The 14,772-nt window shown below is 42.0% G+C and overlaps 1 protein-coding gene across 12 annotated transcripts in view; it reads left to right on the forward strand.

Annotated features, from left to right (window-relative positions):
• Positions 1-14,772, forward strand: part of FRMD4A (FERM domain containing 4A) — a 452,880-nt gene that overhangs the window by 322,108 nt on the left and 116,000 nt on the right. For all 12 annotated transcript variants that reach the window (XM_077169372.1, XM_077169370.1, XM_077169369.1 and 9 more), the window contains exons 6-8: positions 2,084-2,140; positions 3,041-3,063; positions 14,635-14,718. In XM_077169372.1, coding sequence (XP_077025487.1) covers positions 2,084-2,140; positions 3,041-3,063; positions 14,635-14,718 — 164 coding nt within the window. The remainder of the gene's footprint in view (positions 1-2,083; positions 2,141-3,040; positions 3,064-14,634; positions 14,719-14,772) is intronic.

Raw genomic sequence — 14,772 nt, forward strand, 5'->3', positions numbered from 1 at the left:
AGTCAGAGGTGGTGGAGGTCGAGAAGGTGGGAAACTCAGCCGGTTAAATGTGCTAGTTTTCACTCACCTGGAGGTCAAATACAGTGAGACAGAACTTGGATAAATCAGGTTAGAAAGGTAAGAAGTTTGCTCACACCATGTGGTTGCTTTACTGTTGCTTTGCTGTGAATGGTAGTATGCTAGTACCCCACGGGACTGCATAAAGTAAGAGATTCTCCTCTCGCTTCCCTGCAGCTGCCCCCCCCCACACACACACAGGTATAAAGATTCTCATTCAATGGGTAAAGCAAACAATGAACTGAATGCTGTGCCCCCTCTTGAAAGGGTTCTTTGCTGGTGGTTGGTTTTGCATTGCATGTTAGATAAGCCTCTCGGGGGGTGTTAAACATTAGCTTGGCCACTGGCAACCTGAATGTAAATGTTTCACAGAGGGGCACGCAGCTCCCCACGACTCTTACAGATGCATGTAAGTTGCATTCGTGAAGCTGGTGGGAACGGAAATGAGCAGCGTACTGAGAGTAGAAATGATCTATTGTGGAAACCCTGGTCAGTGTTTCTGTTAAATCATTTGCGCTCTGTTAAATGATTTACCTTCTGATGGGACCTGGTAATCCCGGAGCCACAATCCCAGGCATTCTTCCACATTCCCAGCGCTGACCATCTATGTCAATTACAGCAGCCGGAAAGCTCTTTCAGCTGGTTAAACATAGAGAGTTATTATCCCAGGTCCTTGCCTGTGCTCCCACTAGTTCTCTTGGCCCACACTTCGAAATTCTTGGGCCTGGAAGAGCCTGGAGGATATCCCTCCCTCAAAGGTTCAGACTTGCTCGGACACATCATTTTGAGTGAGAGGGGCTGATAACAGAGCGCAAAAAAATCAAAATAATTAGAAAATTCACAAGTCAGAGTTTGGTTTACAATTCAAGTGCAAAAATAACACTTTTCAGCTCACTGCTAAAGTTTTGATGAAAAATATGACTCTGAAAATATGTTGGCCAAGACTGGATTCTCAAAAGGGGTGCACAGGCTGAACAAGAAGTTGGAGGCCTGCTTCCAGCTCCACAGAGGCCTGTGACTTTGGGGAAACTCCTGGAGGTTTTTGGATTTCTGTTCTCAGAGCAGGATCGGGCTAGGCTAGATGGTCCCTCTGTCCTTCTGGACCCTAACTCTCTGTCATCCAGTCACTGACTCTAGGCTCTGTCAATATTCAGGAGACAAAAGGAAAAATGGGCATCTCTACTTGAACATATGATGGAAGCATCGAGTCAGCTAGTTTGTTCATTACCTTTCATGCAGAAGGATTCCAGGTTTCTCTGTGTTTTTCAATATTTCTCAATATTCCCTTTGTTTTTAAGATACATGCATTGTACCATTTGAAAAAAAATGTTTATTTTCAAGACCATGTCCATAGATCACAGTTAAATATTTAGGGGAAGAAACAATAGGAACAGAAGCAGTTTTTCACTTAAACCCTATGACTGTGCCAACCAATAGAACTTTCTGGAAGGATGCTCCATGTCTGCACTGACAGTGTGGCAGCCACCAGCTGCATGGAGCTGCTGAGCATGTGGAATGTGGCGAGTGCAACTGAAGAACTGTCTTTAATTTTCGTTGCTTTTGATGAATTCTAAGAGTCACGATCCCATTATAACATTTCTTTCAATAAAAACTTACAACTGGTTCTGAAATAGACTTTGGACGGAACACAGAATTGGTTATCAAATAACCAACATACGATGATTTAGTAAAATTGGCAAGTTCATAAGAAGCTGGGGGCTGATCCCAGGTGCTCCTTATCTTCTTCTCAAGATTGAAAGGTGGGCCTTTGGGAGAACTCACCACACCTATAGTGCTGGACCACTCAACCCCTTTGGCTACCAGCTGTAAAAAGGAGAGCAGGTGGCAGGGGCCATGTGGGGCCAAATGATTCAGAGCAGTTGTCTCAGGTACTAAAGATAATCTTGGAGTACCTGAGAGTCAAGGAGTCCCCAGAAAAGGAAGACCATGCCTCTTTTGAGAGAGATAACCTTTTAAAAAGTTGTTGAAGTACCAAACTCACCTTGTTTGTTTGTTTTTCTTTCAGGAGCTTATTGACGTTGACAGTGAAGTGGTATTTGAATTAGCTTCCTACATCTTACAGGTAAGTTCTCCCCCCACCCATGCATCCTGGGATCACATGGAAAAGAAGGAAGCTAGGAGCTGTATCCTCTAGTCATTTGTCTTAACTGTTTCTAGCCACAAGCTGGAAAGAGCTCTCAGGGACCCCAGTACCAGGGCATAAAGGGGAGTTCAAATGACAAAAAAGGGCACTTTCAAGACAGCAGATTTCTGTAAAGGAAAGTTTTGTGCATAGTCTGAGCCTGGGAGAAACTCAGATTTGTTGAATAACCCCCATTTCCTTTGAATGTGCCACCAACTCCCCACCTGGGGAAAGCCAAGCAAATACCAAGAATTAATTGCCAAGAAAATCACCTCATGCCCCCTAGAAAGATAAGGAGAAGACTTTTAGGTTATGTGAAAAAGAATGTTACTGAATACTAGTGTGACGATGGCGAGGTGAATGAATATGGTGTTATAAGCTTATCCCTTCAACAAATATTGATTGTGCAACTGCTGTGTCCGCATTGTGATGTGCTAGATTCACTAGAGGATCCCTGGCCCCCGCCTCCAACACCTGGGGAATGGTTGGGAAATAACTGCAATACAAGAGAAAACCCAAAAAATAATACAAGAAGCGGCTAGTTCTACCCAGGCAACTGTTGTTCAGATTCAAAATCTCTGACCTAGAATAAGTGAGGCCATTCCAGGGGGTGAGGTGGGGGGGGGGGGGTACATTTTGTCGTTTTGAATCAGTTTCTGTGTATAAAATTTCCTAGACTTTTTCAAGTGGCCAGGCCATGCTTCCTGCTAACTATATTTCTGTAATAAAGAGCATGAGAGCAGAAGTGAGCTGTAGGAGTGTCCATGACTCTGGAATGTATACTTTAAAGGCCACAATTCTGAATCAGTGTTTGCTGATGTTGAATTTTCTCTTTTACAGGAGGCAAAGGGAGATTTTTCTAGGTGAGTTTACAAAAGTTTTTTTTTTGGGCTGAAAAATATATCCTATGGCTTCTCTGTTTGAAAAGAAATATTCTGTTTGTCCTTTGATAGGGGAATACTTTATTAATGTTTATCAATATTGTATATTATATAATGAGAGTCATTGCTTAACTTGCCCATCAAACACGTAGGTCAGGTGGAGTAAACATGATAATTGCAATACTTATTGAAAATCCTAGAAGTCACTAAAAAGCCAAGCTCGAACCCAGCACTTCAAATGGTCATGAACAGAGATCCAGTGGTTGCCCGGCATCTCCTGTGGTACCTAAATGGCTGCTGTGGTTTGAATCTGACACCAAGAAGCCTGACGGATCCCTCCTCCCAAGTAGAGGGACATCTTTTTCTCCTCCCAATTTTCATCCCTGATTCTCAAGGAACAAAATGCTATTCCATGGGGAGCTTTCTTTCCTGAAAGCATTACCACCTAAATAACCCACTGACACTTTCTGTCCTTCTCAGGATATTCCTTTGGAGAAAACATGAGCAGAAGTAACTCCTGGGAAAACTCTAGAAGTGCAACTTTTAATCTTGTCATTAGTTTCATCACACAATGAGTGGTCGGCTGGAATTGCCTGGCCAGTCTGTGGTCATTCCTGGAGCCTCCCCAGAGGAGAGGGTTGTATCCAACCTCCAAGTACTGTCAAACATTATTCCTGGGTCCTGTTTTACTGAACTCCTGTGAGGAGAGTTCAGAAGAGTTCAGTATTTAGAGTCCAGATCTAGATACAGAAACACCAGACCACGTGTACAGAAAACCCAAGGTCAAAGCATATGATTGTAGCCCAAGAGTAGGAAATTAGCATGTAGGAATTAAAAAGAAATACAAGTGACTCCTCTACCCCGTCAAGAAGCATATGTGTTTTCTCTTGCTTTGAGTGACTTGCTCTGCAAATGCTAGACAGACAGACTACTTTGAGTTGAAGTGTGTATTCTACCTGTATTTGTCTACCTTTGTCAAGCTCAGACATTGACTCATTTCTCAGGTTTTACCTGCTTTATCTCCCCGCATATTTCCAAGCCTTAGGTGTATGTTCTCAGGCAGATATCTTCACAAAAGCAAAAAATGATTTTGCAAACTAAAACAGCGATGGGCAAACTTTTTCTGTAAAGGACCAAATAGTCAATCCGTTGGGTTTTGCAAGCCATAGAATCTCTGTCACAATAGCTCAGCTCTGCTGTTGTTATTGCAAAAACAGCCGCGGACAGTAGATAAACGAGTGAGTGTGACCGTGTACGAATAAAACTTTATGAACACTGAAATTTGAACTTCTTGTACTTTTCCTGTTTCACAGACTTTTATTCTTTTTTATGTATTTTTTTCAACCATTTTATGTGGGGGCCATACAGAAACAGGCGGAGGACCGGATCTAGCCCATGAGTTGTCATTTGCAGACCCCTCATCTAAGACTTCATCCCTTCAGCTCAGTTTGTGTGGTTACAGATGGAGACCTCTGGGCTCCCCTTTATTTATATTTCTCCAGTTCTTGGGATAAAGCAGAGGTCATCAAATTTTTTAATTTGGCCACAGTGGGAGGCTTCGCACACTGTGGGCACCCGGTGACAGCTTTCTGAGTCTACAGGAAGTGTTTTCAGGTTGTAGTAGCTCTACTTTGGTGCATTTTCCCCTTTGTTACTTTTCTATGTCCTTAATTTAGTGTTGTAGTCCGGGGGGTTTTGATAAGTGCGGGCAGTATCCACTTTCAGAGCATCCAGGGTCCCAGGAAACATGACTTAAAAGCCACACAGATCCAGTGGGCTCTAGTGCCTGGCCTCCTTTCTCTGCAAATCCCTTTTTCTCCTTGTTCCTCCCCATCTCTGTGCTCTGCTGTGAATATCCTTTATTTCCCCGCAGACCCTGGCACGGTGGAAAGTTAGCACGGCAGCCCACTCTGTTCCCAGATCCTGAGAAGGGGTGGCCACATGGATTGCCAAGAAGGGGAAGCGTGGACCCTGGCCCTAATTAGCACGTGGATTGGCTTCAGATAAACAAAGCTCTCGGGCTAGCTTCATCTGTCAGAGCGTCGCCTTGGCGGTAGATTCTTTGCCCGATGCACTCAATGACCAATTCCTGAGACAACCAGGTTTCGAGGAGAGAAGTTTATTGCTAGGTTTGCAGGAGGAGATCAGATGGCCCAAAAATTATCTACCCAATTCTGATAGTTCTATAGCATTAAAAGATGGGCAGGGCTTAGGATAATGAGCATAGTAGCTCCAGATGATGTAATTAGATGTGATCTAATTACTGAGCATGTACAGATTGATGACATGCTTATTCACAGAACGTATGTAAAAAAAAAAATGCAGCCTTAATATGATGATGTGTGTGATTTTTAGCATTATAATAAGGTAAAAGTGGCTTGTAGGTTAGTCTGAGCTACTGCGCATATGTCAGGCAGGCCCGTTTTGGTTAGATCCAGTCTTGGTTATTAAGATAACTCTGGACTTGGGGTGGGTTAGTTCTCAGCTGACCCAAGGCCCTTTATTAATAAACATTACGAGCTGTCTTTAGTGATTACAAGACTCCTGAAGTCAAAAAACTGGATAAATAAGTGAGGGATAGTCACAGGTTTTACAATCACAAGGCACAACATAAAGGCTGTACAATCATCATCCAAGATCATGGCAGCTAGATTACAGTTCAGAGAATTCAGGAGTTTCCCTCTGTCTACTCCAATATACCAGAAAGCAAAAAAGGAATATCTATATAATGATTCATTAACCATAATCATTCCCTGAAGGTTACAGCCCCACGATTTGACTCTCAGGGCCGCGGTGTGCGGAGATCAGGACACTTCATTGGTCAGCGCAAAATGTGCCCTGTGCAAGGCACTGGGGGCCCAGTGCACCAGAATCCCTGATGAGCACCCATGTTCCATACCAGGCTCGCTTAGGGAAGCTCCCTTCAGAGGTCTGGGAATCGGTGGGCTGGAGTGACCTGGAGTTTGGGAATAAGGGAAGTAATGTGAAATTCCTTTCTTGTGCCTCTTTCCACTTGCCTCTGGAAGTATCCCCAAAGCACTGACATTGGCCGCATTTGGTTTGGTGGCTGGACATTAGTTATTTTAGATGTCGTATTCTCACAATTTGCTATTATAATAAGTTATTTTTGTTCTGTTAGTCATTAGTGCAGGAGTGTCCATCCCAGTTGTACTTGACTGACTGGCTTTGCCCAGTGCAAATGTAGTGTGTTTTCCTAATGACATAATAAAATGAAATGTCAGTTTAGAACATATGGAACACTGGGGAAGCCTTTTGTATTAGCACAGGGCCCAAGGCTTGATTCTAAGGTATTCTAGAATGGAGTTCCCACACCAAAGGCAAATTATCTCTTTCACAACCTGAGGGCCTGAATCTGTAACTTCCAAAAGAGCTATTTTGCCCAGGAAGCTATTATTCTATATATTACACTTGAATGAATACATACAGATTATATTTATGTGGAATAGTTATTAAAAATCTAAGAATTATGGGAGCAATTTTCTTGAGGTGCAAAAAAAAAGGTTATTTTTACAAAAAGAGAGAAGTTAAAAGGGCTGACACATCTTAATAGAAAAGGAACTATATAAGAACAACCCAGACGCATCTCTACTCTTTCCCATGAAACTTGCACACTGTTTCGTTTCTTCATTTGGGCTCGCTTTCTCCTCTGCAGATCCCCGAAGTCTTATTCTTACATAATTCCCTTTCCTTTCCAGTTCATCGAAATGCTTACTTCCTACTTTTATTGAACTTTACAATGAAATGTTGGACTCAGCAATGCTGAAAGAAAATGAATGAGATTAGACAGTGAGCAGTTTTGCCAGGGATAGAAAGTAATGTGTCCTTCATTTTCATTTTCAGTTCTGCCTTACGGTGGCCAAAATTCTAAGGTTTCACTTAAGGTTTTATCTACAAAACAGTGTCTTCAGTCTTAAAAACAGAGTTTTCTCACTTTTATTGTTTTCCTTCGCATAGCACACAAGTAACTGGGTTTTTTTCCTTGTGTGGCTGTATGTAAAACTTGGTCTGTCCGCAGTCGAGAGATGAGTAAAGTTGGCATTTCTGCTTAAAAACAACTGAACAGCCAAACAGCAGTTTCTTAGGCCAACAATAGGTTGAGCAGTGTCAGCAGGGTTTTAAAAATAAAAGGTTCTCCTTTATACTCATTGTTGAACATCAGCCAACTAGCAGACGTTATCTGTGATTCACATATTCTCATTTTCCATCACAAAGGCCTGGGTGATTTAAGTGTTGAGCTCTGAAGTTTTGATTTAAGAAACAAACAAACAAATTTTGGGTTATTGTTAGAAAACTAATATCCACCTCCTTCAAGGTGTCAGTGCAGGGACACCTCATTTAATTAGCTTGACCGGACTCCCGCATTGTCTAGTCCCATTCCCGTTTTTAAGGCTCTTTGCTGGGCTTTGGGAGTGAGGAATCACTTAGAAGAACTGGATTTTTTTTGTTGTTTCTCCTCGGGGACCTTGACGGAAATCCTATGGGCCACTCTCCTTACTCTGATTTTGAAACTCACCTGACACTTCACCTTTGTCATCAGCCCTTCTGAGCTTTCAGAAAGCACCAAAAAATAGGCACTTTAAACATTCTGCCAAGTCGGCGGAGTGGTTAAAAAATGCTTTACACTGAACAGCACAAATCAAAAATGCAAAAAAGCACCCTAACTTTGATATAATCATATTTTTTTATTTTTAAAAAATTTATTAATTAAAAAAATAAGAAACAAAATAAAACAACATACATAATCAGTAATTCACAATATCATCACTTAGTTGCATATTCATCATTTCTTAGAACATTTGCACTAATTCAGAAAAAGAAATAAAAGAAACACAGGAAAGAAAAAAAAAAAGATTATACCTACCATACCCCTTACCCCTTGCTTTCATTGATCACTAGCATTTCAAACTAAATATAATCATATTTTAATATGAGAGATTAACAGAGACTAGTTAGAAACTAATTAACAGAGTTAACAGAGACAAGTAGAAAACATCTGTTATATGGAACTTTTTGTTAGCGAGATTTATTGAAACCAGATCAGTCAAGCTGCCGTGACTCTGGGCCATCTATATGGACCTGGAAATACAGAGCGCTGGACACGATCTCTGATCACTAACGGCGGACTTCAATGTGGGATTTACTAGATCCGTAAGCACAGCACATCTGAGAAAGGCTGATATTAAGGAAATGCCCTTTAAAGACCCCGGCGGCATTTGCTGGCCCGGCAGCCTCACTATTCAAATAAACACAGGAAAAGAGGAAAAGAGATGAGGTTCTAATTGGATGCTTGGGGTCAGTTTACATAACAGCGATGCAAAATTCAATGCTGGTATGGGAGAAAGAGTGTCAGCTTATCAGAGTTGAGTGATCACTAAGAAATAGAATTGTGCCCCTGAATTATCAATCTGTACTGTTTCCTAAAAGAAAAATAAAGATCCTGGTTTTAGAAATAGAGAATGTGTTACTCGATCAATAGAAACAAGAACCAGCTTTCCATTAACCAGAGAACTTGACTTTCACCCCCATTTTGGAGGAGAAGTTGGAGTGTTTATTAGTGCTGAAAATTTCCCACTCACTTCCACAGACTGTTTGGTTTGGGTCTCTTGGGCGGCAGTTAAAATTGAAACAGCAAATACATTTTAATATGTCATCTTCCATAAACCGTGGAAGTAGGTCCCTAGTCAGTCAAAAAGGTAGGATGAGATTTCTATGACAAAAACAAGGGGGGGGGGGGGCAAGGGCCCTGTCCATTTTTTTTCTTTTCTGGAAATCTATTCTGCCTTTTTAAAGAGCACTTATGAATTAAAGTAAACTAAACTTGGCTTCCTAGATCTGAAAACTCCAGGTTGGGAGGTCTTTTTCTTCAGGCGCTATCACATCATTCAGAGAGATAGGTTAAAGGAAAGATTTTAGGAGATCCACAGGAAAGGAAGACAAAAATATAATTTTCTTCTAAAAGAGTTTTTTAAAGTCATATAAACATTTTTTATAGATTGCGAATCTTAAAAAGATGGCAAAGTTCTTTTCTCAGCTAAGAAAGGAACAGCATTGAAAATAGGTTAATCAAAAGCAGCTGTCTATAAATCACAATTCCTTGTCTACCAATATCATTACTTTGTGCTTACATTATGTGCTTTTACTATTATGACTCAAAGCTAGCTTGTGTTTAAATCATTAGTAGACCATTTGATTATTTAGGGTATATTTCCTTCACTTATTTTAATTGGCCACTTGAAATAAAACAGCTGTCACTGATTTTATGGTTAGAAAAATATCGCTAAATTTGCTGAGACTTTTAGATAATTTTAAAAAATACTCTGACGGTTGTATTTGGAATAATTAGCATTTGGAATACAACTGACGTCATCTGAAAGAATCCTTAATACCCAAACTCGCAAATTTCCTATTGGAAACGAACTAGAAAAAAGGCATCCATTAAACTTGAAACATTGTTGTCATCCCACAGAAGATTTTTTTGTGGAAAAAATTAAGATTGATATAATTATTTTAAATTATGTTACTAAAACCAAGAAAGGGAAGTGTGGTGTTTTCCCATGAATGAAAAGCCACGTTGAGTGACATCTGTGATTCCGGAGCAGCTGGAACTTTCCATGCCAGAAAGACTTTCGAAAGACACAGAATCTGTGAACATTTAAGACAAAATGCTAAATGGGAAAGTTATAAATTGTTACAGTAAGCTTTGTTTTGTGCACAAAATTCCATTTTGCTGAGCTTTCAAGTGTGTAATTCTCTAGAGTTTCGCATTTTCAAAGCATAAAGAAGTATTTGGATAGTGTATTTTTGAGAGATGATATTCTTCACAGCCTTTGGGAATTTTTAGACACAAAGTAAGAAGGAAATTCTGTCTCATGACAGCCTATGTCTTTTGTAAAGCATTTATTTAATATCAACAGATGTCAGTTTTTCAGAGTTAAGATTTCCCAATCTAAAGGTTGATCGTTTAGAAAAATAACCAGCTGTTTCTTCTTGTGCTGTTTGGAGTAAACTTATTTTCTTTAAATTATAGACTGACTTTTAAAATTTTTAAACATGTTTTGAACTTTACAAGTTTACAGCTCTTTCAGAAACTCATGAAGCTTTTGTTTCGCCCTAGGACACGACACTCATTAAATAATTTTCTAATAATAATAGCTTTGACCAAGGAAGATTTCTTTAATTATATGTTAACAATGAGCATCAGGAGTAAAAGCACGTAATTCAAAAATGCATTTGTAAATTTTCCCATTCATGCAGTTGGAAAGTTAGTGTGAGATAGTTTCCATGGCATATGCCCAGAATGTGAAATTCTGGAATCCTATCTTGAAAAAATCTCAGAGGGTCCCAGATACTTCTCTCTCTGTCTCTGTGGCCAAGCCCCAAAGCAACTGGTACCTCGCAGACAGGTGGATACAGTTCCCCAGTGGAGGCTGTCAGTCAGCAATTCCAGAACTTTCTGCTTTGCAATGCTATCCCTACACACCTTGAAAAATATGTGCTAGGGAGGTGATGGGCAAGTGTTCTCATCCTCTTTGTTATTTAACCTGAACTTTACCTTGGCTTGCAAAAAAAAAAAAAAAAAAACAGGAAGGAGGGGGGCAAAAGGAACCAAGGACAGTGAAGGAAAAGAAGAGATTTTTCTTGAGTGATTGATAAAGAGTGTCTAAAAAAGAACAATCTATAACTTCTGTTATTAATCCATTTCAGTGTTATCTACATTTTGTGGGCTATTGAATAAAGTAGCATTTATTAGGGCATTCTCAGAAATGTGCACAATGCATTATCAGAAACCTGAAGATCCAATGTTTCCGAATTCAGAATGTTTCTAGATTTAGAAAGGTAATTTGGCATAAGCCATACATCATTTGCACCCTCAGCAGAGCCCATGACAGAAACACCCCTGTCTCAAAACATAAGGATGTAAAATACCAAGTGGGAAAAATAAAGGTCAAATATTGCTTCCTCTAGGAAGATTAGATTTGCTGCCAAATGAGTTAAAAATCGTTTGCTTCTGAAAGCCTCATGGATTTGGCAATTGTGGCTAAGGGATTGAGGACCTGTAGTACTCTTTTTTACTTATGAAACGAAACCCCTCTCCTGGAAAAACCATTCCCCATAAAAGGATATGTGTATCCTCACCCAACATAGAGGTGCTAGCATAACCCAGCATGACATTCTGAGCTTCAGGCTGCTCCATTAAGCTCTGCTAGATCAACTTTCTGGGCTTCACAATCTACGCTTCTTGTGCCAAAGCGTCTCAACACAGCTGGTTCCTGGAAGAATTCTTCCACGCTAAGCAGCTTCTCTTCACCCCTGGGATTCTTCTACAAATGAGTGTCATCAGCTGTCATTGAACCCAAGGGGAATTTCCCCAAAAAGTATTTCCTAGTTTTTTAAAGGAAGCACTTGTGGATTTTGCTAACCCTTTGCTCAGATTTAGTTTTTGCCTCCTTCACTTCATGTCATCTTGGATAAATTAGTTGTTCATTTTTGGCAAATTCCCTATTTGGCCTATTAATAGAAATAGTAGTAGATTGTTCTAATTTCCCATGTTCTGTGAACAGGATGGGCAGCTGAAGACAGAGCCATTTCAAAGCCCCCTCAGTCGGCAACCAAAACAGCCCCTGAGATGCCACTTTTTTGCTGGCAACATTAACAACTATACAAACGTTTCCAATCAAATCGGATTTAAAAATGTGAATCTGACCCGCTGAGAACATTAGCTTTTTCTAAAGCCACATCATGACCACAGTTAATTGTCTTCTGGTTGTTGTTTTGGTTTTTTGTTTTTTTTTTTAAGTTGGTGTTCATTAGGTTTGATGAGCTCTGCAGGGGCTGGGATGTCAAATGGAAGGTGTTAAGAGAAGGAACTGTTGCTTCTTAGCACATTTCTCAGGTGACAGCCTCACACATCTCTGAAAGTAGGGTGGTCGAGTCTCTCACACTTGCAGCTTTCTGATTTCCAGTCACAGTAGAGCGAGGCCAGATCATCTGACTGGACCGGACACCTCTAAATTATTGCAGATGTTTACAGATGGCAGGAAAGCAGATAGAACATTTCTCCATATTTGTCCTTTGGGAAGGATTAGGAACCATGGCTCCCTTCCAGAATGTAATGAGCTTGGACAGCTTCACGCCTTAGTGATTTCTCACTATAGTCTTCCCTGTAACCTCACCCCTGGGGAGAAGTGGAGAACTTTCTGCAAGCTTCAGCAAGGAAGTCAAACCTGTGACTGTCATCAGGGGTTCCTGTTTGCCGACAAACTAGTCGTTGATGGGTAACAAGATCCTTTCCATTTTTGGTTCCTTCCTTCCCCAAATACACTTTGACTGTAGTGGATATAGGAAACCCAAACTCAAGTTTCAGCTCAACAAAGGAGCGGCTAATTGCCTCTCTCATTGTTTCATCCATTAAAAGTTTATTGTGTCCTTTCAGTATTTGAGATTCCACTTTAGGCACCACCACTTGAGTCAGTGGGTCAAAAAGGATCCTTTTCTCAAGGAGCTAACAGCTAAATCAGGGAGATGAGATCCCAAAATTCATCATTATAGGTTCTCAAGTATTTGGAGTGAATATTTGTTTAATCAGTCACTAGACCCTCCTAGCATGCCAAAGAGAATTCCAAGTCAAACTTGGGGATTTAATTGAGTTGTTCTAAATGCCCAGCACTTACCTGTTCAAAAGCCTCCTGGCAGGCGCTGTTCATTGGCTACTGAATAAACTCAAACCCCAGCCTCCAGGGTCCTGAAAATCCAGTGTCTAACCTGGCCTTCACATACCATCCATTCCAGTCATTCAAATGATACGGCTCCATGACTTTCTGTCCACCACTGAGGAGAATACTCACATCTGACCTTTACTCCTTTCGAGACCTCTTCCCAAGCCTGCTTTTACGCCACAGCCCCCAGGGGCCTTTGTTTCCCCTGAACTTTAGAATTTGTTGCTTGCGTTGACATGACCCAATGCTGTCCATGCCTTCAGTTATCTTTTGATGTCAACACTTAGCCTCCCCAGCTAAACCAGGAGCACTTTTTGCATAGTCTTTTGTATCCCCCCCCCCAATACTTTATATCCAGCAGGGGCTCCATAAATACCTTCAGTTTCTTGTTTATACTTGATAAATTCTTGACTTACCACTTAGATCCCAATAGTTCAAATATGTGGATTTATTGATCCAAAGAATCAGAAATTGAGCTTTTCCTTCTGGTTGCTTGTTGAAACCCAGGATTTACAAACCTTCTCATCATAGTTGATAGTTGGTGCAAAAATCTTTTTCAAAGAGAAGCTATAATATCTTCAGTGATCCCTCGTTTCTCTGTCACCACATAATAACGGAAAGGATCGGTATGGTTTGCCCAGTGGTGCTCAGTGTCAAGAGGCAGAGCTGCTGCTTGTGTTGCTATTGGGGGGTTCCCACCATGAGCGTGTGGATGGCACCCCTCCAGCCAGCAGCAGTGAGGATTTGACGGTTCAGTACCCCGATGTTCCAGGGGCTCCCCACCTGTGACTACAGGGCTCCTTCCTGCCTTCACATTTATATCTTGAGTTCCTATCTCACTGCTATTTTAGGATCTTGGTGACCAACATTTGCCTTACATTGTACAAGCTGCTCAGAGCTGCTTGCTTGGCTGCGGTTAGAATTGTGGGTTGATTGCTAAAGGCAGGGCCAGCTGAGGCGTCTGGCACTCTTGGATGGACTGTGGAAGGAAATACTCTTGAAACTGCAGAGCTGTCCAAACGTGGATGCCGCTAATTGCCTCTGGAGGCAGCAAATGGGTGCCATTGCCATGCTTACCAGGTCTGGCCCAGGCGGATGCCTCATAGAGGGCTGTGGAGGGACGTCCAGCACCCGTGGGAGGCTGGATAAACCAGGGCAGCCTCCAGCATCCTCCAGGCATGAGGACATACACTTCTGTGTTCTCACAGGACTTTTGTTCCCAGGACCAGAGGCGCAGAGCGCCCCGGAAATGCCAGACAGTCTGCATCCTACTCTTTCTGTCGTCTCCGGGTCTTGTGAAAGCAAATATTATTTATATATCACATTTCAGGAAAGATTTGCCAGTGTGTGGTGGGGCCCGGCAAAGAAATGGTCATCCTCTGTTAGCGAGCAGCCAGCTCTCTCTGGAGGAGGCAGCGGTGGATGTGCCCTTCCTGAAGGGCTGAGAGAGTGACAAGCCCGAGGAGCTTCTCCTGGACTCCTGCCCCACCAAGCCCACTCCCCTGGCCAGATGCCCCCGAGTCCCCAGGCAGCTCGGAGCCGGCCTGTGTTCCCTTTGGGATTGCAGCGCCTAGGAAGGAGATGGCACCACCTGCCAGCCCTCTGCTCCGGTTTCTGCTTGGCCTGATGGTTTTCTTCACTGATATTAAATAAATAAATAAATAAAAGAAAGCCCCTTCCCCCCACCCCTTCCGATTCAAAAGGAACAGATGTGGGGGCTCTCAGAGGTGGAGTCAAGTCCTCTCAAGCAGGGCGGTTATTTTCTCGGAGGCTGACCGTGCCTCTTTGTGTTCCCTTCTCCCTCCCTCCCTCTCAGCAATGAAGTGGTGAGAAGTGACCTGAAGAAGCTGCCGGCGCTTCCCACCCAGGCGCTGAAGGAGCACCCTTCCCTGGCTTACTGGTAAGCTGTCCCGTCCCTGCGGACCTCAGGAGTCCTCTGGGCGCAGGCCCCTGG

Source organism: Tamandua tetradactyla, chromosome 7, assembly GCF_023851605.1.
Source record: "Tamandua tetradactyla isolate mTamTet1 chromosome 7, mTamTet1.pri, whole genome shotgun sequence".
NCBI lineage: Eukaryota > Metazoa > Chordata > Mammalia > Pilosa > Myrmecophagidae > Tamandua > Tamandua tetradactyla.